General features: G+C 39.7%; 1 protein-coding gene across 1 annotated transcript in view; it reads right to left on the bottom strand.

The window, feature by feature from the left end:
• Positions 1 to 3,389: 3,389 nt before the first annotated feature.
• LOC144361886 (NAD-capped RNA hydrolase NUDT12-like) overlaps positions 3,390 to 23,841 on the bottom strand; it is a 71,818-nt gene continuing 51,366 nt past the window's right edge. The window contains exons 3-5 of the mRNA XM_085506849.1: positions 19,199 to 19,848; positions 18,520 to 18,681; positions 3,390 to 4,770 (exon numbers count right to left, since the gene is read on the bottom strand). Of these exons, the coding sequence (XP_085362975.1) occupies positions 4,466 to 4,770; positions 18,520 to 18,681; positions 19,199 to 19,848 (1,117 nt within the window). The 3' untranslated portion in view covers positions 3,390 to 4,465. The remainder of the gene's footprint in view (positions 4,771 to 18,519; positions 18,682 to 19,198; positions 19,849 to 23,841) is intronic.

The raw sequence follows: 23,841 nt of genomic DNA, 5'->3' as shown, positions 1-23,841 counted from the left end.
GTGTATGCATTTTGAATGCAGTGGATATATTCTTGGAATGTTGTGAATATATTCGTGAATGTTGTGAATACATTTTGAATGCAGTGGATATATTCTTGAATGTTTCAGACATTTTCTTGAATATTGTGAAAAATGTTGAATGTAGGGGATACATTTTCAATGTTGTGGGTACATTTTGAATGTAGTGGAGATATTCTTGAATGCTGCAGACATATTCTTGAATGATGTGGATATGCTCTTGAATGTTGTGGGTACATTTTGAATGCAGTGGATATATTCTTGAATGATGCAGACATATTCTTGAATGTAGTGAATGTATTCTTAAATGCTATGGATACATTTTGAATGTAGTGAATATATTCTTGAATGCTATGGACATATTTTGAATGTAGTGGATATATTCTTGAATGTTGTGGATATATTCTTGAATTCTGCAGACATATTCATGAATGTTGTGGATATATTCTTGAATGTTGTGGATATATTCTTGAAATCTGCAGACATATTATTGAATGTTGTGGATATATTCTTGAATTCTGCAGACATATTCTTGAATGTTGTGGATATATTCTTGAATTTAGTGGATACTTTTTGAATGTAGTGGATACATTTTTAAATGCTACAGACATATTCTTGAATGCTGCAGACATATTCTTGAATGTAGTGAATATATTCTTGAATGCTATGGATACAATTTGAATGTAGTGAATATATTCTTGAATGCTGCAGACATATTCTTGAATGTAGTGGATATATTCTTGAATGCAGTAGATATATTTTGAATGTTGTGGATATATTCTTGAATTCTGCAGACAGATTCGTGAATGATGTGGATATATTCTTCAATGTTGTGGATACAATTTGAATGTGCTGGATATATTCTTGAATGTTGTGAATACATTTTAATGTAATGGATATTTTCTTGAATGCTGCAGACATTTTCTTGAATATTGTGAATATATTTTGAATGTAGTGGATATATTTTGAATGTAGTGGATATATTCTTGGAATGTTGTGGATACATTCGTGAATGTAGTGGATATATTCTTGGAATGTTGTGAATATATTCGTGAATGTTGTGGATACATTTTGAATGCAGTGGATATATTCTTGAATGCTCCAGACATTTTCTTGAATGTTGTGAAAAATTTTGAATGTAGTGGATACATTTTCAATGTTGTGGATAAATTTTGAATGTCGTGGATATATTCTTGAATGCTGCAGATATATTCTTGAATGTTGTGGATATATTCTTGAATTCTGCAGACATATTCATGAATGTTGTGGATATATTCGTGAATGTAGTGAATATATTCTTGAATGCTATGGATATATTTTGAATGTAGTGGATATATTCTTGAATGTTGTGGATATATTCTTGAATTCTGCAGACATATTCATGAATGTTGTGGATATATTCTTGAATGTTGTGGATATATTCTTGAATGTAGTGGATACATTTTGAATTTAGTGGATATATTTTTACATGCTACAGACATATTCTTGAATGTTGTGGATATATTCTTAAAAGTGGTGGATATATTCTTGAACGTTGTGGATAAATTCTTGAATGTTGTGGATACATTTTGAATGTAGTGGGTATATTCGTGAATGTAGTGGATATATTCCTGAATGCTGCAGACATATTCTTGAATGTAGCAAATTTATTCTTGAATGCTATGGATACATTTTGAATGTAGTGGATATATTCTTGAATGCTGCAGACATATTCTTGAATGTAGTGGATATATTCTTGAATGTTGTGGATATATTCTTGAATTCTGCAGACATATTCTTGAATGTAGTGGATATATTTTTAAATGCTACAGACATTCTTGAATGTAGTGGATATATTCTTGAATGCTGCAGACATATTCTTGTATGTAGTGGATATATTCTTGAATGCAGTGGATATATTCGTGAATGTTGTGGAAATATTCTTCAATGTTGTGGATATATTCTTGAATGTTGTGGATACATTTTGAATGTAGTGGATATATTCTTGAATGTTGTGGATACATTTTGGATGTAGTGGTTATATTCTTGAAGGCTGTGGATACATTTTGAATGTAGTGGTTATATTCTTGAATGCTGTGGATACATTTTGATTGTAGTGGATATATTCTTGAATGTTGTGGATACATTTTGAATGTAGTGGATATATCGTAAATGTTGTGGATATATTCTTGAATGTAGTGGATATATTCTTGAATGTTGTGGATACATTTTGGATGTAGTGGTTATATTCTTGAAGGCTGTGGATACATTTTGAATGTAGTGGTTATATTCTTGAATGCTGTGGATACATTTTGAATGTAGTGGATATATTCTTGAATGTTGTGGATACATTTTGAATGTAGTGGATATATTCTTGAATGTAGTGGATATATTCTTGAATGTAGTGGATATATTCTTGAATGCTACAGACATATTCTTGAATGTAGTGGATATATTCTTGAATGTAGTGGATATATTTTGAATGTAGTGGATATATTCTTGAATGCTGCAGACATATTCTTGTATGTAGTGGATATATTCTTGAATGCAGTGGATATATTCGTGAATGTTGTGGAAATATTCTTCAATGTTGTGGATATATTCTTGAATGTTGTGGATACATTTTGAATGTAGTGGATATATTCTTGAATGTTGTGGATACATTTTGGATGTAGTGGTTATATTCTAGAAGGCTTTGGATACATTTTGAATGTAGTGGTTATATTCTTGAATGCTGTGGATACATTTTGAATGTAGTGGATATATTCTTGAATGTTGTGGATACATTTTGAATGTAGTGGATATATTCTTGAATGTAGTGGATATATTCTTGAATGTAGTGGATATATTCGTGAATGTAGCGGATATATTCGTGAATGTTGTGGATATATTCGTGAATGTTGTGGATATATTCTTGAATGTTGTGGATATATTCTTGAATGTTGTGGATACATTCTTGAATGTTGTGGATATATTCTTGAATGTTGTGGATATATTCTTGAATGTTGTGGATACATTCTTGAATGTTGTGGATATATTCTTGAATGTTGTGGATACATTCTTGAATGTTGTGGATATATTCTTGAATGTTGTGGATATATTCTTGAATGCTGCGAACATATGCTTGAATTTTGCAGATATATTCTTGAATGTTGCGGATATATTCTTGAATGCTGTAAATATATTCTTGAATGCTGTAAATATATTCTTGAATGCTGTGAATATATTGTGGAATGTTGCAGATATAATCTTGAATGTTGTGAATAAATTTAGATTGGGCAAAACATCTATTGTCACACAATGGGTCACTGTATCTATAATATACAAACATCACTTCGTCAATGCTCGAACAATTTGGTAATAAAAGTGTATGTAAAATAAATTCCAAGACATAATGTGACAGTAATCAGTATTATTTTCAATGTGTCCTTTGTTGTCGTCATCAGACTGAATCATAGACTTGGCAATCACAGATTTATTTTAACAATTCATGAGCCATGAATGAGTTGAAGTCTTTGCACATTGGAAAATATACAATAGAATTCTGGGTTCAGCAGGTATGAGTCTATGGATTACAGACAATGTATAGAAGTTAATTTTAATTTTGTTGACTGTCTGCAAAAGAATTACAGCATTCAGTATCAAAATATACTATAGGAGAACCTAGTGAAAAGATAGTATACAGGAGTTCTGAGAATTGTTCAAGAAAATCAATCTGAAAATATTTTCTTGTTATTTGTATAAAATTTATATTATTGTATGTGGTTCACTAAAAACATTGTTCAGTTCAGCAATTTGTCAATGGTGAAGACAGAAATGTACAGAAAAAATGGTAAAATAAATGATAAATAAGCTAGCTCTATGACAGTGCCACCAGTAACATTCTAAACTTGCTCCACACAAGATATTGTAGGAAGTTGGAAATGTGATATCTTTATATTTGTATTGCATTTCCTGCTAGTATTACCTTGCAACAGTTGAAGATGCAATGCAGAGAGAAATGATTGCTAATATGCATTTGCCTTTGCAAATGTTCCACCATATTTTTTCTATTAGTAGTGCATCCGCTTACATAAATTACACAGGTGTTTTTATAGTCAAGTCATATTTTAATTACATTTGTTGGTTTATGATTAATTACAATAATGATTTAAAACCAATGCTAGGTAATTTATTATTTTATAATTGATCTTCATGATATGATAGAAATTCCACATTAGTCCCTATCAAATCTTCACAGATAGAAATAGTTTTTGCTGATTTGTCTTTTTCTTGCAAAGGAGATGGTTTACAGAATTATATTATATATTATAATTATAAGCAAGAACCATATGAATATTAAGCTGTAAATATTGTTATTATCATATGTACGATTGTGAAAGTATGCCAAATAGACTTACAATAACATCTATTTATGTACTATCAAGTATATAATTATAGCAAGACAATCGCCCTCTACAGGTGATAATTAGAGACTTGATGACATTCCTAAAAATGCTTTTATTAACTGATGAGCAATTGCCTGCTTTGTTGGAATCATAAAATGACCTCTATGACCAGTGATATTGTGCAACATCTCTTGCCGTGAAAACCACTTTGCATCCTCCAGTTCATCATCCAAAATGATTTGTTCACTCATAGCAAATCCGATACATCCTATCATTAAAGTTGATGGGCGAGGCCAGGTTTGGTTTGAATGGTACATCACACGCCCAACTTTAACACCAGTTTCTTCAGCAACTTCTCGACGAACAGCATCTTCTATAGTTTCACCTATCATAAAAACAGACATGATTCCTTATAATACGTTTTTTCATGTTTGGTGATTCAATGATAAAACAAATAAAATAAACACCCTACAATGTTCAATTTCAATTGATTGTGATTGTCTTAGAGATCCAATCCTATTTAACATCTAGATTAAGAAAATTACTCTATAACCAAGATTTATTAGAGGTACATTTCTGGTGGTCGCCATGCCTCCCAGGTGTCCCACAATCCTTTGCTGCCATCATTATGGCAATCTATTGAATATAAATCCATGAACCCAGCTAAACACAAGTACATACCTGGCTCCATGAACCCAGCTAAACACAAGTACATACCTGGCTCCATGAACCCAGCTAAATAGGAGTACATACCTGGCTCCTTGAACCCAGCTAAACAGGAGTACATACCTGGCTCCATGAACCCAGCTAAACAGGAGTGCATACCTGGCTCTGTGAACCCAGCTAAACAGGAGTACATACCTGGCTCCATGAACCCAGCTAAATAGGAGTACATAACTGGCTCCATAAACCCTGCTATACAGAAGTACATACCAGGCTCCTTGAACCCAGCTAAACAGGGGTACGTACCTGGCTCCTTGAACCCAGCTAAACAGGAGTAAATACCTGGCTCCTTGAACCCAGCTATACAGGAGTACATACCTGGCTCCATCAACCCAGCTAAACATGAGTACATACCTGGCTTTGTGAACCCAGCTAAACAGAAGAACATACCTGGCTCCGTGTACCCAGCTAAACAGGAGTACATACCTGGCTCCTTGAACCCCGCTAAACAGGAATAAATACCTGGCTCCTTGAACCCAGCTATACAGGAGTACATAGCTGGCTACTTGAACCCAGCTAAACAGGAGTACATGCATGACCGCAGGTAAACACAAGTACATACCTGACTCTATGAACTCAGCTAAACACAAGTACATAACTGGCTCCTTGAACCCAGCTAAACAGGAGTACATGCCTGGCTCTGTGAACCAGGCTAAACAGGAGTACATACCTGGCTCTGTGAACCCAGCTAAACAGAAGAACATACCTGGCACCGTGTACCCAGCTAAACAGGAGTACATACCTGGCTCCTTGAACCCAGCTAAACAGGAATAAATACCTGGCTCCTTGAACCCAGCTAAACAGGAGTACATACCTGGCTCTGTGAACTTAGCTAAATAGAAGTACATAACTGGCTCCATGAACCCAGCTAAACAGAAGTACATACCTGGCTCCATGAACCCAGCTAAACAGAAGTACATACCTGGCTCAATGAACACAGCTAAACAACAGTACATACCTGGCTCAATGAACACAGCAAAACAACAGTACATATTTGGCTCCATGAACCCAGCTAAACAGGAGTATATAACTGGCTCCATGACCCCAGGTAAACACAAGTACATACCTGACTCTATGAACTCAGCTAAACACAAGTACATAACTGGCTCCTTGAACCTGGCTATACAGAATTACATACCTGCCAAACAGAAGTACATATCTGGTTCCATGAGCCCAGCTAAACACATGTACATAACTGGCTCCATGAACCCAGCTAAACTGAAGTACATAGCTGGCTTCTTGAACCCAGCTAAACAGAAGTACATAATTGGCTCCTTGAACCCAGCTAAACAGAAGTACATACCTGGCTCTGTGAACCCAGCTAAACAGGACTACATACCTGGCTCAATGAACCCAGCTAAACAGGAGTACATACCTGGCTCCATGTACCCAGCTAAACAGGAGTACATACCTGGCTCCTTGAACCCAGCTAAACAGGACTACATACCTGGCTCAATGAACCCAGCTAAACAGGAGTACATACCTGGCTCCATGTACCCAGCTAAACAGGAGTACATACCTGGCTCCTTGAACCCAGCTATACAGTAGTACATACCTGGCTCAATGAACCCAGCTAAACAATAGTACATATTTGGCTCCATGTGCCCAGCTAAACAGAAGTACATAACTAGCTCCATAACCCCAGGTAAACACAAGTACATACCTGACTCTATGAACTCAGCTAAACACAAGTACATAACTGGCTCCTTGAACCTGGCTATACAGAATTACATACCTGCCAAACAGAAGTACATATCTGGTTCCATGAGCCCAGCTAAACACATGTACATAACTGACTCCATGAACCCAGCTAAACTGAAGTACATAGCTGGCTTCTTGAACCCAGCTATACAGTAGTACATAACTGGCTCCTTGGACCCAGCTAAACAGGAGTACATACCTGGCTCCTTGAACCCAGCTAAACAGAAGTACATAACTGGCTCCTTGAACCCAGCTAAACAGAAGTACATACCTGGCTCTGTGAACCCAGCTAAACAGGACTACATACCTGGCTCTGTGAACCCAGCTAAACATGAGTGCATACCAGGCTCAGTGAACCCAGCAAAACAGAAGTACATACCTGGCTCCATGTACCCAGCTAAACAGGAGTACATACCTGGCTCCATGTACCCAGCTAAACAGGAGTACATACCTGGCTCCTTGAACCCAGCTATACAGTAGTACATACCTGGCTCAATGAACCCAGCTAAACAATAGTACATATTTGGCTCCATGTACCCAGCTAAACAGAAGTACATAACTAGCTCCTTGAACCCAGTTAAACAGGAGTACATACCTGGCTCCTTCAACCCAGCTAAACAGTAGTACATAACTGGCTCCTTGGACCCAGCTAAACAGGAGTACATAACTAGCTCCAGAAACCCAGCTAAACAGAAGTACATAACTGGATCCACGAACCCAGCTAAACAGGAGTACATAACTGGCTCTGTGAACCCAGCTAAACATGAGTGCATACCTGGCTCTGTGAACCCAGCTAAACAGAAGTACATACCTGGCTCCATGTACCCAGCTAAACAGGAATACATACCTGGCTCCATGTACCCAGCTAAACAGGAGTAATACCTGGCTCCTTGAACCCAGGTAAACACAAGTACATACCTGACTCTATGAACTCAGATAAACACAAGTACATAACTGGCTCCTTGAACCCAGCTAAACAGGAGTACATACCTGGCTCTGTGAACCCAGCTAAACAGGAGTACATACCTGGCTCTGTGAACCCAGCTAAACAGAAGAACATACCTGGCTACGTGTACCCAGCTAAACAGGAGTACATACCTGGCTCCTTGAACCCAGCTAAACAGGAATAAATATCTGGCTCCTTGAACCCAGCTATACAGGAGTACATAGCTGGCTACTTGAACCCAGCTAAACAGGAGTACATACTTGGCTCTTTGAACCCAGCTAAACAAAAGTACATAACTGGCTCCTTGAACCCAGCTAAACAGGAGTACAAACCTGGCTCTGTGAACCCAGCTAAACAGAAGTACATAACTAGCTCCATTAACGCAGCTAAACAGAAGTACATACCTGGCTCCATGAACCCTGCTAAACAGAAGTACATCAATGGCTCAATGAACACAGCTAAACAACAGTACATACCTGGCTCAATGAACACAGCTAAACAGCAGTACATATTTGGCTCCATGAACCCAGCTAAACAGGAGTACATACCTGGCTCCATGACCCCAGGTAAACACAAGTACATACCTGATTATGAACTCAGCTAAACACAAGTACATAACTGGCTCCTTGAACCTGGCTATACAGAATTACATACCTGCCTCCATGAACCCTGCTAAACACAAGTACATATCTGGATCCATGAGCCCAGCTAAACACATGTACATAACTGGCTCCATGAACCCAGCTAAACTGAAGTACATAGCTGGCTCCTTGAACCCAGCTAAACAGAAGTACATAACTGGCTCCTAGAACCCAGCTAAACAGAAGTACATAACTGGCTCCTTGAACCCAGCTATACAGTAGTACATACCTGGCTCTGTGAACCCAGCTAAACAGGACTACATACCTGGCTCTGTGAACCCAGCTAAACATGAGTGAATACCTGGCTCAGTGAACCCAGCTAAACAGAAGTACATACCTGGCTCAATGAACCCAGCTAAACAATAGTACATATTTGGCTCCATGAACCCAGCTAAACAGGAGTACGTACCTGGCTCCATGAACCCAGTTAAACAGGAGTACATATCTGGCTACATGAACCCAGCTAAACACAAGTACATAACTGGCTTCATGAACCCAGCTAAATAGAAGTACATAACTGGCTCCATGAACCCAGCTAAATAGAAGTACATACCTGGCTCCATGAACCCAGCTAAACAGAAGTACATACCTGGCTCCATGTACCCAGCTAAACAGGAGTACATACCTGGCTCCATGTACCCAGCTAAACAGGAGTACATACCTGGCTCCTTGAACCCAGCTATACAGTAGTACATACCAGGCTCAATGAACCCAGCTAAACAATAGTACATATTTGGCTCCATGTACCCAGCTAAACAGAAGTACATAACTATCACCTTGAACCCAGTTAAACAGGAGTACATACCTGGCTCCTTCAACCCAGCTAAACAGTAGTACATAACTAGCACCTTGAACCCAGTTAAACAGGAGTACATACGTGGCTCCTTCAACCCAGCTAAACAGTAGTACATAACTGGCTCCTTGGACCCAGCTAAACAGGAGTACATACCTGGCTCTGTGAACCCAGCTAAACAGAAGTACATAACTAGCTCCAGAAACCCAGATAAACAGAAGTACATAACTGGATCCATGAACCCAGCTAAACAGGAGTACATACCTGGCTCTGTGAACCCAGCTAAACATGAGTACATACCTGGCTCTGTGAACCCAGCTAAACATGAGTACATACCTGGCTCCATGTACCCAGTTAAACAAGAATACATACCTGGCTCCATGTACCCAGCTAAACAGGAGTACATACCTGGCTCCTTGAACCCAACTAAACAGAAGTAATACCTGGCTCCTTGAACCCAGCTATACAGGAGTACGTACCTGGCTCCATGAACCCAGTTAAACAGGAGTACATATCTGGCTCCATGAACCCAGCTAAACACAAGTACATAACTGGCTTCATGAACCCAGCTAAATAGAAGTACATAACTGGCTCCATGAACCCAGCTAAACAGAAGTACATACCTGGCTCCATGAACCCAGCTAAACAGGAGTACATACCTGGCTCTGTGAACCCAGCTAAACAGAAGTACATAACTATCTCCATGAACCCAGCTAAACAGAAGTACATACCTGGCTCCATGAACCCAGCTAAACAGAAGTTCATCAATGGCTCAATGAACCCAGCTAAACAGAAGTACATAACTGGCTCCTTGAACCCAGCTATACAGTAGTACATAACTGGGTCCTTGGACCCAGCTAAACAGAAGTACATAACTGGCTCCATGAACCCAGCTAAACTGAAGTACATAGCTGGCTTCTTGAACCCAGCTAAACAGAAGTACATAGCTGGCTTCTTGAACCCAGCTAAACAGAAGTACATAACTGGCTCCTTGAACCCAGCTAAACAGGAGTACATACCTGGCTCCTTGAACCCAGCTAAACAGAAGTACATAACTGGCTCCTTGAACCCAGCAAAACAGAAGTACATACCTGGCTCTGTGAACCCAGCTAAACAGGACTACATACCTGGCTCTGTGAACCCAGCTAAACATGAGTGCATACCAGGCTCAGTGAACCCAGCAAAATAGAAGTACATACCTGGCTCCATGTACCCAGCTAAACAGGAGTACATACCTGGCTCCATGTACCCAGCTAAACAGGAGTACATACCTGGCTCCTTGAACCCAGCTATACAGTAGTACATACCAGGCTCAATGAACCCAGCTAAACAATAGTACATATTTGGCTCCATGTACCCAGCTAAACAGAAGTACATAACTAGCACCTTGAACCCAGTTAAACAGGAGTACATACCTGGCTCCTTCAACCCAGCTAAACAGTAGTACATAACTAGCACCTTGAACCCAGTTAAACAGGAGTACATACCTGGCTCCTTCAACCCAGCTAAACAGTAGTACATAACTGGCTCCTTGGACCCAGCTAAACAGGAGTACATACCTGGCTCTGTGAACCCAGCTAAACAGAAGTACATAACTAGCTCCAGAAACCCAGATAAACAGAAGTACATAACTGGATCCATGAACCCAGCTAAACAGGAGTACATACCTGGCTCTGTGAACCCAGCTAAACATGAGTACATACCTGGCTCTGTGAACCCAGCTAAACATGAGTACATACCTGGCTCCATGTACCCAGTTAAACAAGAATACATACCTGGCTCCATGTACCCAGCTAAACAGGAGTACATACCTGGCTCCTTGAACCCAACTAAACAGAAGTAATACCTGGCTCCTTGAACCCAGCTATACAGGAGTACGTACCTGGCTCCATGAACCCAGTTAAACAGGAGTACATATCTGGCTCCATGAACCCAGCTAAACACAAGTACATAACTGGCTTCATGAACCCAGCTAAATAGAAGTACATAACTGGCTCCATGAACCCAGCTAAACAGAAGTACATAACTGGCTCCATGAACCCAGCTAAACAGGAGTACATACCTGGCTCTGTGAACCCAGCTAAACAGAAGTACATACCTGGCTCCATGAACCCAGCTAAACAGAAGTTCATCAATGGCTCAATGAACACAGCTAAACAACAGTACATAACTGGCTCCTTGAACCCAGCTATACAGTAGTACATAACTGGGTCCTTGGACCCAGCTAAACAGAAGTACATAACTGGCTCCTTGAACCCAGCTAAACAGAAGTACATACCTGGCTCTGTGAACCCAGCTAAACAGGACTACATACCTGGCTCTGTGAACCCAGCTAAACATGAGTGCATACCAGGCTCAGTGAACCCAGCAAAACAGAAGTACATACCTGGCTCCATGTACCCAGCTAAACAGGAGTACATACCTGGCTCCATGTACCCAGCTAAACAGGAGTACATACCTGGCTCCTTGAACCCAGCTATACAGTAGTACATACCTGGCTCAATGAACCCAGCTAAACAATAGTACATATTTGGCTCCTTGAACCCAGCTAAACAGGAGTACATACCTGGCTCTGTGAACCCAGCTAAACAGGAGTACATACCTGGCTCTGTGAACCCAGCTAAACAGAAGAACATACCTGGCTCCGTGTACCCAGCTAAACAGGAATACATACCTGCTTCCATGTACCCAGCTAAACAGGAGTACATACCTGGCTCCTTGAACCCAGCTAAACAGGAATAAATACCTGGCTCCTTGAACCCAGCTATACAGGAGTACATAGCTGGCTACTTGAACCCAGCTAAACAGGAGTACATACCTGGCTCTGTGAACCCAGCTAAACAGAAGTACATAACTAGCTCCATGAACCCAGCTAAACAGAAGTACATACCTGGCTCCATGAACACAGCTAAACAGAAGTTCATCAATGGCTCAATGAACCCAGCTAAACAGGAATAAATACCTGGCTCCTTGAACCCAGCTATACAGTAGTACATAACTGGCTCCTTGGACCCAGCTAAACAGGAGTACATACCTGGCTCCTTGAACCCAGCTAAACAGGAGTACATACCTGGCTCCTTGAACCCAGCTAAACAGAAGTACATACCTGGCTCTGTGAACCCAGCTAAACAGGACTACATACCTGGCTCTGTGAACCCAGCTAAACATGAGTGCATACCAGGCTCAGTGAACCCAGCAAAACAGAAGTACATACCTGGCTCCATGTACCCAGCTAAACAGGAGTACATACCTGGCTCCATGTACCCAGCTAAACAGGAGTACATACCTGGCTCCTTGAACCCAGCTATACAGTAGTATATACCTGGCTCAATGAACCCAGCTAAACAATAGTACATATTTGGCTCCTTGAACCCAGCTAAACAGGAATACATACCTGGCTCTGTGTACCCAGCTAAACAGAAGAACATACCTGGCTCTGAGTACCCAGCTAAACAGGAGTACATACCTGGCTCCTTGAACCCAGCTAAACAGGAATAAATACCTGGCTCCTTGAACCCAGCTATACAGTAGTACATAACTGGCTCCTTGAACCCAGCTAAACAGGAGTACATACCTGGCTCTGTGAACCCAGCTAAACAGAAGTACATAACTAGCTCCATGAACCCAGCTAAACAGAAGTACATACCTGGCTCCATGAACCCAGCTAAACAGAAGTTCATCAATGGCTCAATGAACACAGCTAAACAACAGTACATACCTGGCTCAATGAACACAGCTAAACAACAGTACATATTTGGCTCCATGAACCCAGCTAAACAGGAGTACATACCTGGCTCCATGACACCAGGTAAACACAAGTACATACCTGACTATGAACTCAGCTAAACACAAGTACATAACTGACTCCTTGAACCTGGCTATACAGAATTACATACCTGCCTCCATGAACCCTGCTAAACAGAAGTACATATATGGATCCATGAGCCCAGCTAAACACATGTACATAACTGGCTCCATGAACCAAGCTAAACTGAAGTACATAGCTGGCTCCTTGAACCCAGCTAAACAGAAGTACATAACTGGCTCCTAGAACCCAGCTAAACAGGAGTACATACCTGACTATGAACTCAGCTAAACACAAGTACATACCTGGCTCCTTGAACCCAGCTATACAGTAGTACATACCTGGCTCAATGAACCCAGCTAAACAATAGTACATATTTGGCTCCATGTACCCAGCTAAACACATGTACATACCTGGCTCCTTCAACCCAGATAAACAGTAGTACGTAACTGGCTCCTTCAACCCAGCTAAACAGGAGTACATACCTGGCTCCTTGAACCCAGCTATACAGTAGTACATACCTGGCTCAATGAACCCAGCTAAACAATAGTACATATTTGGCTCCTTGAACCCAGCTAAACAGGAGTACATACCTGGCTCTGTGAACCCAGCTAAACAGGAGTACATATCTGGCTCTGTGAACCCAGCTAAACAGACGAACATACCTGGCTCCGTGTACCCAGCTAAACAGGAGTACATACCTGGCTCCTTGAACCCAGCTAAACAGGAGTACATACCTGGCTCTGTGAACCCAGCTAAACAGGAGTACATACCTGGCTCTGTGAACCCAGCTAAACAGAAGTACATACCTGGCTCTGTGAACCCAGCTAAACAGAAGTACATAACTAGCTCCAGAAACCCAGCTAAACAGGAATAAATACCTGGCTCCTTGAACCCAGCAATACAGGAGTACATAAGCTGGCTACTTGAACCCAGCTAAACAGGAGTACATACTTGGCTCTTTGAACCCAGCTAAACAAAAGTACATAACTGGCTCCTTGAACCCAGCTAAACAGGAGTACATACCTGGCTCCTTGAACCCAGCTAAACAGGAGTACATACCTGGCTCTGTGAACCCAGCTAAACAGAAGTACATAACTAGCTCCATGAACCCAGCTAAACAGAAGTACATACCTGGCTCCATGAACCCAGCTAAACAGAAGTTCACCAATGGCTCAATGAACACAGCTAAACAACAGTACATACCTGGCTCAATGCACACAGCTAAACAACAGTACATATTTGGCTCCATGAACCCAGCTAAACAGGAGTACATACGTGGCTCCATGACCCCAGGTAAACACAAGTACATAACTGACTCCTTGAACCTGGCTATACAGAATTACATACCTGCCTCCATGAACCCTGCTAAACAGAAGTACATATATGGATCCATGAGCCCAGCTAAACACATGTACATAGCTGGCTCCTTGAACCCAGCTAAACAGAAGTACATAACTGGCTCCTAGAACCCAGCTAAACAGGAGTACATACCTGACTATGAACTCAGCTAAACACAAGTACATACCAGGCTCCTTGAACCCAGCTATACAGTAGTACATACCTGGCTCAATGAACCCAGCTAAACAATAGTACATATTTGGCTCCATGTACCCAGCTAAACACATGTACATACCTGGCTCCTTCAACCCAGCTAAACAGTAGTACATACCTGGCTCAATGAACCCAGCTAAACAATAGTACATATTTGGCTCCATGTACCCAGCTAAACACATGTACATACCTGGCTCCTAGAACCCAGCTATACAGTAGTACATACCTGGCTCAATGAACCCAGCTAAACAATAGTACATATTTGGCTCCTTGAACCCAGCTAAACTGGAGTACATACCTGGCTCTGTGAACCCAGCTAAACAGGAGTACATACCTGGCTCTGTGAACCCAGCTAAACAGAAGAACATACCTGGCTCCGTGTACCCAGCTAAACAGGAGTACATACCTGGCTCCTTGAACCCAGCAAAACAGGAATAAATACCTGGCTCCTTGAACCCAGCTAAACAGAAGCACATACCTGGCTCCATGTACGCAGCTAAACAGGAATACATATCTGGCTCCATGTACCCAGCTAAACAGGAGTACATACCTGGCTCCTTGAACCCAACTAAACAGAAGTAATACCTGGCTCCTTGAACCCAGCTATACAGGAGTACATAGCTGGCTCCTTGAACCCAGCTAAACATAAATACATGGCTGGCTCCATGAACCCAGCTAAACAGGTGTTCATGGCTGGCTCCATGAACCCAGCTAAACAGGTGTTCATACCTGGCTCTTTGAACCCGGCTAAACAAAAGTACATGCATGGCTCGATAAACCCAGCTAAACAGAAGTACATACCTGGCTCAATGAACCCAGCTAAACAATAGTACATATTTGGCTCCATGAACCCAGCTAAACAGGAGTACGTACCTGGCTCCATGAACCCAGTTAAACAGGAGTACATATCTGGCTCCATGAACCCAGCTAAACACAAGAACATAACTGGCTTCATGAACCCAGCTAAACACAAATACATAACTGGCATCATGAACCCAGCTAAACACAAGTACAAACCTGGCTCCTTGAACCCAGCTAAACAGGAGTACATATCTGGCTCCATGAACACAGCTAAACAGGAGTACATACCTGGCTCCTTGAACCCAGCTAAACAGGAGTAAATACCTGGCTCCCTTAACCCAGCTATACAGGAGTACATACCTGGCTCCTTGAACCCAGCTAAACAGGAGTAAATACTTGGCTCCTTGAACCCAGCTATACAGGAGTACATAGCTGGCTCCTTGAACCCGGTTAAAATAAGTACATTACTGGCTCCAAGAACCCAGCTAAACAGAAGTACATAACTAGCTCCAGAAACCCAGCTAAACAGAAGTACATAACTGGCTTCATGAACCCAGCTAAATAGAAGTACATAACTGGCTCCATGAACCCAGCTAAACAGAAGTAATACCTGGCTCCTTGAACCCAGATATACAGGAGTACATAGCTGGCTCCTTGAACCCAGCTAAACAAAAATACATGGCTGGCTCCATGAACCCAACTAAACAGAAGTAATACCTGGCTCCTTGAACCCAGCTATACAGGTGTTCATACCTGGCTCTTTGAACCCGGCTAAACAAAAGTACATGCATGGCTCCATAAACCCAGCTAAACAAAAGTACATACCTGGCTAAATGAACCCAGCTAAACAATAGTACATATCTGGCTCCATGAACCCAGCTAAACAGAAGTACATAACTGGCTTCATGAACCCAGCTAAATAGAAGTACATAACTGGCTCCATGAACCCAGCTAAACACAAATACATAACTGGCGTCATGAACCCATCTAAACACAAGTACAAACCTGGCTCCTTGAACCCAGCTAAACAGGAGTACATATCTGGCTCCATGAACCCAGCTAAACAGGAGTACATACCTGGCTCCTTGAACCCAGCTAAACAGGAGTAAATACCTGGCTCCTTGAACCCAGCTATACAGGAGTACATAGCTGGCTCCTTGAACCCGGTTAAAATAAGTACATTACTGGCTCCATGAACCCAGCTAAACAGAAGTACATAACTAGCTCCAGAAACCCAGCTAAACAGAAGTACATAACTGGCTTCATGAACCCAGCTAAATAGAAGTACATAACTGGCTCCATGATCCCAGCTAAACAGGAGTACATAGCTGGCTCCTTGAACCCAGGTAAACAAAAATACATGGCTGGCTCCATGAACCCAGCTAAACAGGTGTTCATACCTGGCTCTTTGAACCCGGCTAAACAAAAGTACATGCATGGCTCCAGAAACCCAGCTAAACAGAAGTACATAACTGGCTTCATGAACCCAGCTAAATAGAAGTACATAACTGGCTCCATGAACCCAGCTAAACAGGAGTACATACTTGGCTCTTTGAAACCAGCTAAACAAAAGTACATACCTGGCTCCATGAACCCAGCTAAACAGAAGTACATACCTGGCTCCTTAAACCTAGCTATACAGTAGTACATAACTGGCTCCTTGGACCCAGCTAAACAGGAGTACATACCTGGCTCCTTGAACCCAGCTAAACAGAAGTACATAACTGGCTCCTTGAACCCAGCTAAACAGAAGTGCATACCTGGCTCAGGGAACCCAGCAAAACAGAAGTACATACCTGGCTCCATGTACCCAGCTAAACAGGAGTACATACCTGGCTCCATGTACCCAGCTAAACAGGAGTACATACCTGGCTCCATGTACCCAGCTAAACAGGAGTACATACCTGGCTCCTTGAACCCAGCTATACAGTAGTACATACCTGGCTCAATGAACCCAGCTAAACAATAGTACATATTTGGCTCCATGTACCCAGCTAAACAGAAGTACATAACTGGCTCCTTGAACCCAGTTAAACCGGAGTACATAACTGGCTCCTTGAACCCAGTTAAACCGGAGTACATACCTGGCTCCTTCAACCCAGCTAAACAGAATTACATAACTGGCTCCTTGAACCCAGCTATACAGTAGTACATAACTGGCTCCTTGAACCCAGCTATACAGTAGTACATAACTGGCTCCTTGGACCCAGCTAAACAGGAGTACATAGCTGGCTACTTGAACCCAGCTAAACAGGAGTACATACTTGGCTCTTTGAACCCAGCTAAACAAAAGTACATACTTGGCTCCATGAACCCAGCTAAACAGAAGTACATGCCTGGCTCCATGAACCCAGCTAAACAGGAGTACATACCTGGCTCTGTGAACCCAGCTAAACATGAGTGCATACCTGGCTCTGTGAATCCAGCTAAACAGAAGTACATAGCTGGCTCCTTGAACCCGGCTAAACAAAAGTACATAACTGGCTCCATGAACCCAGCTAAACAGAAGTACATAACTAGCTCCAGAAACCCAGCTAAACAGAAGTACATAACTAGCTCCAGAAACCCAGCTAAACAGAAGTACATAACTGGCTCCATGAACCCAGCTAAACACAAATACATAACTGGCGTCATGAACCCAGCTAAACAGGAGTACAAACCTGGCCCCTTGAACCCAGCTAAACAGGAGTACATATCTGGCTCCATGAACCCAGCTAAACAGGAGTACATACCTGGCTCCTTGAACCCAGCTAAACAGGAGTACATACCTGGCTCCTTGAACCCAGCTAAACAGAAGTACAAACCTGGCTCCTTGAACCCAGCTAAACAGGAGAGTATGTATCTGGCGCCATGAACCCAGCTAAACAGGAGAGTATGTATCTGGCTCCATGAACCCAGCTAAACAGGAGTACATACCTGGCTCCTTGAACCCAGCTAAACAGGAGTACTTACCTGGCTCCATGAACCCAGCTAAACAGAAATACAAACCTGGTTCCTTGAACCCAGCTAAACAGGAGAGTATGTATCTGGCTCCATGAACCCAGCTAAACAGGAGAACATACCTGACTCCTTGAACCCAGCTAAACAGGAGTACATACCTGGCTCCATGAACCCAGCTAAACAGGAGTACATACCTGGCTCCATGAACCCAGCTAAACAGGAGTACATACCTGGCTCCATGAACCCAGCTAAACAGGAGTACATGCCGGCTGGCCATGATTTAGCCCTGCCAAGCAAACATTTATCTCCACCAGACGAAACCACCAACATAATCACTACAGGGTCTGTCCTAGGATAACTTGAATTGTGTATCTCTCTATGGTTAATACACTCTGTAAAAAAGAATCTATGTGTTAATGCAATGTATATGTATTTGTTTTATTCCTAAACTTATGTGTTCCCTATTATAAATATTGTTAAAATGCCCTCAACCAGTTGACTTATTCAATAAACTATCTCGCTATCTTAAGATTGTTGTATGTTACAGAACCCTCTACATATGTACCCAGTTAATATCTTTTTATTTGTTATTTAGATTTCTGTAGTTCTTGTGTAAATTGTAAACTATTGGCAATATTTTACAAAAAGGTACTGTGGGCCTCCACAACTTAATATTTATATTTACAAAACTTATAAAAACAGTTTAGCATTCAAACAAGATGACTGGATTGGCTAGGGTGGAACTATCTTTCATTTTGTAAAACACTAACATGTTACATACATGACATTATCACAGCACAAGCTTTAGAACTGTCAATTTATAAATATCTTTGTTTATAAATACTTTGAAATTTACACCGGTTTTTATATATAGGGTGAATATTGTATAAAAGCTCAGATGTTACTTGCCATCATTTTCACATTTTCGTTTGTACCCAGCTTCGGTCAGAAATGTCTTATTTCCACAGGTTGGACAGAACTTGTACCTTGCATGCCAAGCAAGTAGTGACCTTCCTTGTGCTACAATACCAGCTATTGACTCATGTAGCTGCATCAAACGGAGACCGCCTGCACCACTGAGATATTCAGCACCTGGGGCCAAGTCAGTGATTTGTTCAGTAGGAACACCTGTTGCATCAACTGCAAACCAAGCCTCATTGAAATCATTACTGCCTTCTTGTTCTTTACATTTAGCACCCAGAAAAATAATATTTGGTTTAGTTGTTGTGTTATCAATGATGGATCTTATGTTGTTATAGCGGAATTGACAAAGCTGCGGCTTTCCGTTTGGATCAAATTTAACTAGAGGATATGAGTTGCTGTACAAGAGAAACACAGAATCATCTTTCTGTAATGTTGATTCCAGCCACTTATCATCTGACCGTTTAACAGCACATCGATCAAGGGGGTTATAACCAAAGAAGTTGGTAGGGGCTTCTTTGTCTTTGTAAGAAGTCCTTGGATGGTCTTCAAATACGCGAATAACATTGACATGGTTCCAGAATTTAGCAATGTCTAAAGCGGACTGTCCAGAATTGCTGACAGCATCATAAATACACCTGCAAAACAAAGTTATTAATTATTATGGATCAAGAATAATGCATACATCATACATGTATAACTTTTGATATTTTTAATTATAAATATTGATTTTATAAAAATTACTTTCATAAACATTAAACTGATGGAAAATGCTAGAAAAACCAAATGATTAAATCATTTGAATTAAAAAAAAAAAAAAATGTTATGGAGAATTAATGTGAAATAATATCTAAATAATATTTTTAGATTTCATATTGACAAATGCAAAAATATGAAATTAAAGACACCATCTTAAATCATCAACGATTGTGAGTGTATTACATGTATAAACACAAATTGATCAAATACCACAAAATATTTGTCCAAATAAAGTTTGCATAAAGTAAATAAAAGATCCAAAGATAGTCAATGGTGGACACTAAAACAAATCAATATTGTAATGTAAAGGAGTATATGCTTGATTTCACTGAATTGTCCCTTTGAAAATAGCGAAAATAAAGTAATTTACAGTATTGGAATGTTATTTTGATATGTGTGACAACAAGGATCACATGTAAATTTAGAAATGATCACAACATTGCAAAACAACCGTACATTTATAGAAATAATGAAAACAAGCAGCCTGTCGGCTGAGATAGCTCCGCTGTTAGCAATGCACATGGCAATTAAAGAACAGAAGATATCATTAGAAAATGAACAAATCTGAGAGAGGTCCACATGTAGTACCTATATGTATAATATATCAAAGCAATTGGACTTGCGGTTTTCAACAAGAAGTCGAAAATATCACTTTTTACCAAAAATTACAAAAATATTCATCAAAATTAGAGAATTAAAGATATCATTATGAAATGAACAAATCTGAGAGAGGTCCACATGTAGTACCTATATATGTAATATCAAAGCAATTGGACTTGCGGTTTTCAACAAGAAGTCGAAAATATCACTTTTTACCAAAAATTACAAAAATATTCACCGAAATTAGAGAATTAAAAATATCATTACAAAATGAACAAATCTGAGAGAGGTCCACATGTAGTACCTATATATGTAATATCAAAGCAATTGGACTTGCGGTTTTCAACAAGAAGTCGAAAATATCACTTTTTACTAAAAATGACAAAAATATTCACCAAAATTAGAGAATTGAAGATATCATCATGAAATGAACAAATCTGAGAGAGGTCTACCCAAGGTACATATACACCAAGTATCAAAGCATTCAGGCTTGTAGTTTTCAAGAAGAAGTCGAAAAAGTAAAACATTGACACGGACGACGGACGACAGACGACGACGACGGACAATCACTCATATGATAAGCTCCGCTCGACAAAGTCGACAGCGGAGCTAATAAGTGATTCTGTGAAAATAAATTGTTAGTGTTTGTTTTTTGTATTTATGCTACTGGCATTGATAGTACATGCATAATAATGAATATAATCACTGTATTAAACATACATTTAATTGATGCATACAACACTGTACATAATTATCTTAAGTGCATATTTTTAAGATCCTTGGTGACACACAACAACTAGGAAGTGGAATAAAGCATTCGGTCAAAGGTTAAATAAGAACAAATATGAACAGTTTTAATTGTTAAAGAACTAGAATACAATTGTCTATACCGTAGTTGTCAGAGTATAAACCCCTGGGAGAAAAATTGATGAAAAAAAGGGGGGAGCTTATAAACAGATAAAAGTTAATTTATGCTAACTAATTTATTCCTCAGCTCCTGAGAGCGAGGTTATTTGTAGATATGTTGGCGATCGCTGCTGTGTCTGCGGAAGTACTATGGGAGATTGCATGATGGGGGTGAAAAGTCTTTTGATCAGTAAGATAATTTTAGAAAAATGAAAACTTGAGTGACTGTGAAATAAAGGTTGGTTTTAAATATAAAATATCATGGAATCTGGATGAAATAATGAAAGGAATTGAACAGGTATGAAAGGGCAGTAAATGTGACAAGAATGCAAGGTCAAAATCCAGGGGAGGGGGGGGGGGGGTCGGGGGGTCAAAATACGTCACAATACATCCATCATCATCCATCGGCTGTCAACAACTATGGATGCGGTAAAAGTCTTGATTTGCAGTTTGCGTGAATGGCCGGGGGAAAAAATCATGCCAATTCTGTGCTTCAGTAAGAGTATTTGCTGCTTTTTTGTGCAATGGAAATTAATTCAAGAAACGCTGTCAAAGGACATTTCCTTCTAGTAAACAAAACAACCCTTGGACGTTTATCTTGAGAAATTGAGAAGACGAAAATCTCTTGGGACAGTCGTTGTTGTGAAACAGTGGACATACTTCTCCAGGGTATCAAGGGTAGTTTTGATTATTAGAAAAGGGAAACTGCTGCTTTATGGAAGAGCAAATTTCAATGTCATTGGCCACAGTAATTCTAAATTGATGTTGGTTTTAATTGGTGTTACCCGGTGTAGAAGTGTAATAACATTACGATGTTTTTGAGTTTAATAGTAAATTATCAATATTAAGAAATTAATAGTAAATAGTGGACTCCCTTTTGAATAACATCAACCAGTCTAACCTGGTTGACAACAATGAAATTCTAACAAGGCAATTAGGACAAATTAATAAAAATATACAAACATCATTTATATCAACTTGGAAAAGTGAATTACAAAACGACAATCAATCAAACCAAAATGAAATATAAATAAATTAAGAACATACAGAGAATTAAAAAACAATTTTGCTTTTGAAACCTACCTTGTTACCCTGCAAAATATTGAGATGCGCGAAAATTTAAACAATTCCGCTTCAGTGACCATAACTTGAAAACTGAGACTGACAGACACAACTGAATACCCCTTGCTAATAGATTATGTAACCTTTGTGATCAGAATCAAGTAGAAGATGAATATCACCTAACGATGTCATGCAAAAGTTATACCCCGATAGAAATGTCTTATTTGAAATGGCAAAAACCAAAATTTGTCACCAAAGACACAATTCATAGTCTTGCTAAACAACAGTGGTCTAATACTCCCTGTAGCAAGGTACCTAAAGAAGTGTTTTGAAATAAGACAGCAATTTTTTTCTATCTTTTTATTGTATAATAATTTAGTCTTAATATTTTCTTTCTCTGTTACAGTAATGTAGCTTAGCTTAGTTTTTTTGTATGTTTTTATTTATTTTTTTGTCTTTTATAATTTTTTTTTTATTCATATATTTTCCCAAAAAAGTACATTACTTCAAAATAATCTTACATGTCAAAAAGATATACAAAAAGATAATTAATTATCTTTTTGTATGTTTTTATTTTATATTATTTATTTATTTTTTTTAATCTTTCTTAAACATTTGTAACCATTGCCAATCCCTCCGGGGAATGTGCAAGTGTTAATAAAATTAATATTATTTAATTAATGAACCTGCACATTATTGATTGGCCTTGGCTAGTTGAAGCGTTTTTTTAAATGGGCGACTCGATAGAAGTATTCGCCGTGACTCAAGACTTTTCATTCGGGTTTATACAACGCTTACATGTTACTGTCAGGAAGGTTTAATGTCTTGTTTGTATTAGCACAATGTGAAAGAGGGGTTTATTGTCAAAATGTACTAGTATATGGGTGGTTGTATGCATATTGAACTATACAACATTTGAATTATGTCACCAAACTGTACGTTTTGATGACTCGTATGCAATTGTAAGATTATATTTCTGATATACTCGAAGTGAATCTGAGCACTGTGCTTTTTATAAATGTTATGGTTCGGTTAATAATTTCCTGGAAACTGTGCAGAAAATCACAGACTTTCATTATTTTTTGTTCATAGTTTTTCTAAATTTCAGTTTTTATTGTTCGTAATTATTTACAGCAATAACACTTGTTTGCTGTTGTGAAACCATTTCCAGTTATTATCATTGTGTACATGACAGCTTTCCCCCACACAATAAGACATGTATGGATATGTGCGAGTATGTTTCATGGGTTAACAAGTCATTGAAAATGACACAGTCCCCGTTAAATTTTTGAAAGTTCTCTTTG

The sequence above is a fragment of the Saccoglossus kowalevskii genome, chromosome 13 (assembly GCF_978046115.1).
Source record: "Saccoglossus kowalevskii chromosome 13, keSacKowa6.1, whole genome shotgun sequence".
NCBI lineage: Eukaryota > Metazoa > Hemichordata > Enteropneusta > Harrimaniidae > Saccoglossus > Saccoglossus kowalevskii.
This window is presented reverse-complemented; position numbering and strand designations above follow the sequence as displayed.